Source organism: Geospiza fortis, unplaced genomic scaffold (genome assembly GCF_000277835.1).
Source record: "Geospiza fortis unplaced genomic scaffold, GeoFor_1.0 scaffold599, whole genome shotgun sequence".
Taxonomy (NCBI): Eukaryota; Metazoa; Chordata; class Aves; order Passeriformes; family Thraupidae; genus Geospiza; species Geospiza fortis.
In genome coordinates this window covers 297611-300077 of record NW_005054605.1, presented here as the reverse complement: position 1 = coordinate 300077, position 2467 = coordinate 297611, and the positions used below count along the sequence as shown (strand labels likewise).

The 2467-nt window shown below is 58.8% G+C and overlaps 1 protein-coding gene across 1 annotated transcript; it reads left to right on the top strand.

Moving 5' to 3' along the window:
* Window positions 1-6: 6 nt before the first annotated feature.
* On the top strand, window positions 7-2104 carry LOC102034544 (tubulin alpha-1 chain). Its single transcript, XM_031064572.1, has 2 exons — window positions 7-97; window positions 933-2104. The coding sequence occupies exon 2, from the start codon at window positions 1017-1019 to the stop codon at window positions 1911-1913; it is 897 nt and encodes a 298-aa protein (XP_030920432.1). The 5' UTR covers window positions 7-97; window positions 933-1016; the 3' UTR covers window positions 1914-2104.
* Window positions 2105-2467: the final 363 nt, after the last annotated feature.

Sequence of the window (2467 nt, the reverse complement as noted above, 5' to 3'; positions counted from 1 at the left end):
CACGGGCAAGGAGGATGCGGCCAACAACTACGCGCGCGGGCACTACACCATCGGCAAGGAGATCATCGACCTGGTGCTCGACCGCATCCGCAAGCTGGTGAGCGGCCTGGGGGGGTCTTGTGGGGTGGGTTCGTCCCTGCAGGGGATGTGGGGACAAAGGGAAGCTCCAGGTGTGCCTGGGCAGGTCCTTCTCAGCCCATCAGCACTTTGGGGCAGAGAGTTGTGCCAGGAGGGATCAGCCCTGGGTTGTGCCAGGAGGGATCTCCTGCCTTCCTGGTGGGAGCTGCATGACCCCTGTTGTGCCTCCAGGATCTGGATGGATTTGTTGTGAGTCGTGTCCCAGCCTGCAGCACATCCTGGCTCCCTGTGGGGTCTGGATGCTCTAAGTGATCAGGATCAGCCCCTTCCTTTCTGCTTGACCTGAATCCCTTTTCTCAGGGCTCTACAACCCCACCAGCACAGGATGTGCACCTTGAGCTTGGCATGTTCCAGGCTGTGATGGGGCTTGTGGGATTCTGTGTCATTTCAATCCCTGGGAAAACCTTATTTCATGCCTTTTTTAAGGTCATGTGAGGTTTCTCCTTGATCTGGATGCTGATCCTGCTTGACCAACTGCTTATGAGCAGCTGTGTCGAGTATTTAACTCTTGCTGGGGCAGCTCTAGTGGATTGCCCCTTCCCTTGAGCAGATTGCCAGGGTCATAGGAGGCAGCAGCTGAAGGGAGGGGGTAGGAAGGGGTCCCTTCTCCTGAGGGCAGGTCTTGCTGGATCACAGGGTGCTGTGGCTGGAAGTGGAATGGGCAGAGGTGCCCCAAAAGTCTGAGATCCTTGTGGGCAATAATGTGTCTTCCTGGGCAAGCCAGCAACATCAGTAGCAGCTGAAGTTCAGAATTCCTTATGGTTTGGTCTTGTTTTCCCCTTCCCACCTGGCAGGCTGACCAGTGCACAGGGCTGCAGGGCTTCCTGGTGTTCCACAGCTTTGGCGGTGGCACCGGCTCTGGCTTCACCTCCCTGCTCATGGAGCGCCTCTCTGTCGACTACGGCAAGAAGTCCAAGCTGGAGTTCTCCATCTACCCAGCCCCGCAGGTGTCCACAGCCGTGGTGGAGCCCTACAACTCCATCCTGACCACCCACACCACGCTGGAGCACTCTGACTGTGCCTTCATGGTTGACAATGAGGCCATTTATGACATTTGCCGTAGGAACCTGGACATTGAACGCCCAACCTACACTAACCTCAATCGCCTCATCGGTCAGATAGTGTCTTCCATTACTGCTTCCCTTAGGTTCGATGGTGCCTTAAACGTGGATCTTACGGAGTTCCAGACTAACCTGGTGCCTTACCCTCGCATCCACTTCCCACTGGTGACCTACTCCCCGATCATTTCTGCAGAGAAGGCGTACCACGAGCAGCTCTCTGTGGCTGAGATCACCAACGCCTGCTTTGAGCCGGCCAACCAGATGGTCAAGTGTGACCCTCGGCACGGCAAGTACATGGCGTGCTGCCTGCTGTACCGCGGGGACGTGGTGCCCAAGGATGTCAACGCCGCCATCGCCACCATCAAGACCAAGCGCACCATCCAGTTTGTGGACTGGTGCCCCACTGGTTTCAAGGTGGGCATCAACTACCAACCACCCACGGTGGTGCCCGGGGGCGACCTGGCCAAGGTGCAGAGGGCTGTGTGCATGCTGAGCAACACCACGGCCATCGCCGAGGCCTGGGCCCGCCTGGACCACAAGTTTGACCTGATGTACGCCAAGAGGGCCTTTGTGCACTGGTACGTGGGGGAGGGCATGGAGGAGGGCGAGTTCTCGGAGGCCCGTGAGGATATGGCAGCCCTGGAGAAGGATTATGAGGAGGTGGGGGTAGATTCTGTGGAAGGAGAGGGAGAGGAGGAAGGGGAGGAATACTAAACGCCGGGTTCCTTCTGTCGCTGTCGCATGTCCACGAAATGTCTGCTTCAAACACTTGAGCTTCCTTGTGCACTGCGTGGGGTTCAGCCCCGTGGGCTCGGCCAGGGATGTGCTGCCCTGTCGGATGTGATCATGCAGATTTTCCATGTGTCTGTACCGTGTCTGTGAATAAAAGGCTTTAAGAGAAGCTACACTGTGTCGGATACAAACCCTCTGTGTTATTGCCTGCTCTCACCCAGGCCGGCTGGCCCCATCCCATGGGAACAGACTGTCCCTATTGTCTGTGCCCAGTGAGGCAGCTGGCATGGTACCGCTGTTACCCGAGCTGCCCGGCAGAGCTGGGGGGGTGACGCCCCCACATTGCTGGGTTCCACAGGGTGGGGCCTCACCCTGGGTGCTGCTGTGCTCCTTCATGCGCCGCCTGTGCCCCCCCCCCCGCCCCAGCGAGGCCATGCCCTGCCGGGTGCCCCCAGCGCTCGGGAGCCCAGCCCTGCCCCCGCGGCTCTCCGTGATTAACACAGCCGGGATTATCCCCGTTCCCGGGATTAGCTCCA

What these genes read in the sequence shown, in the direction of transcription:
- LOC102034544 (XM_031064572.1), top strand. Translation starts at nt 1,017, where the DNA reads ATGGAGCGCCTCTCTGTCGACTACGGCAAGAAGTCCAAGCTGGAGTTC.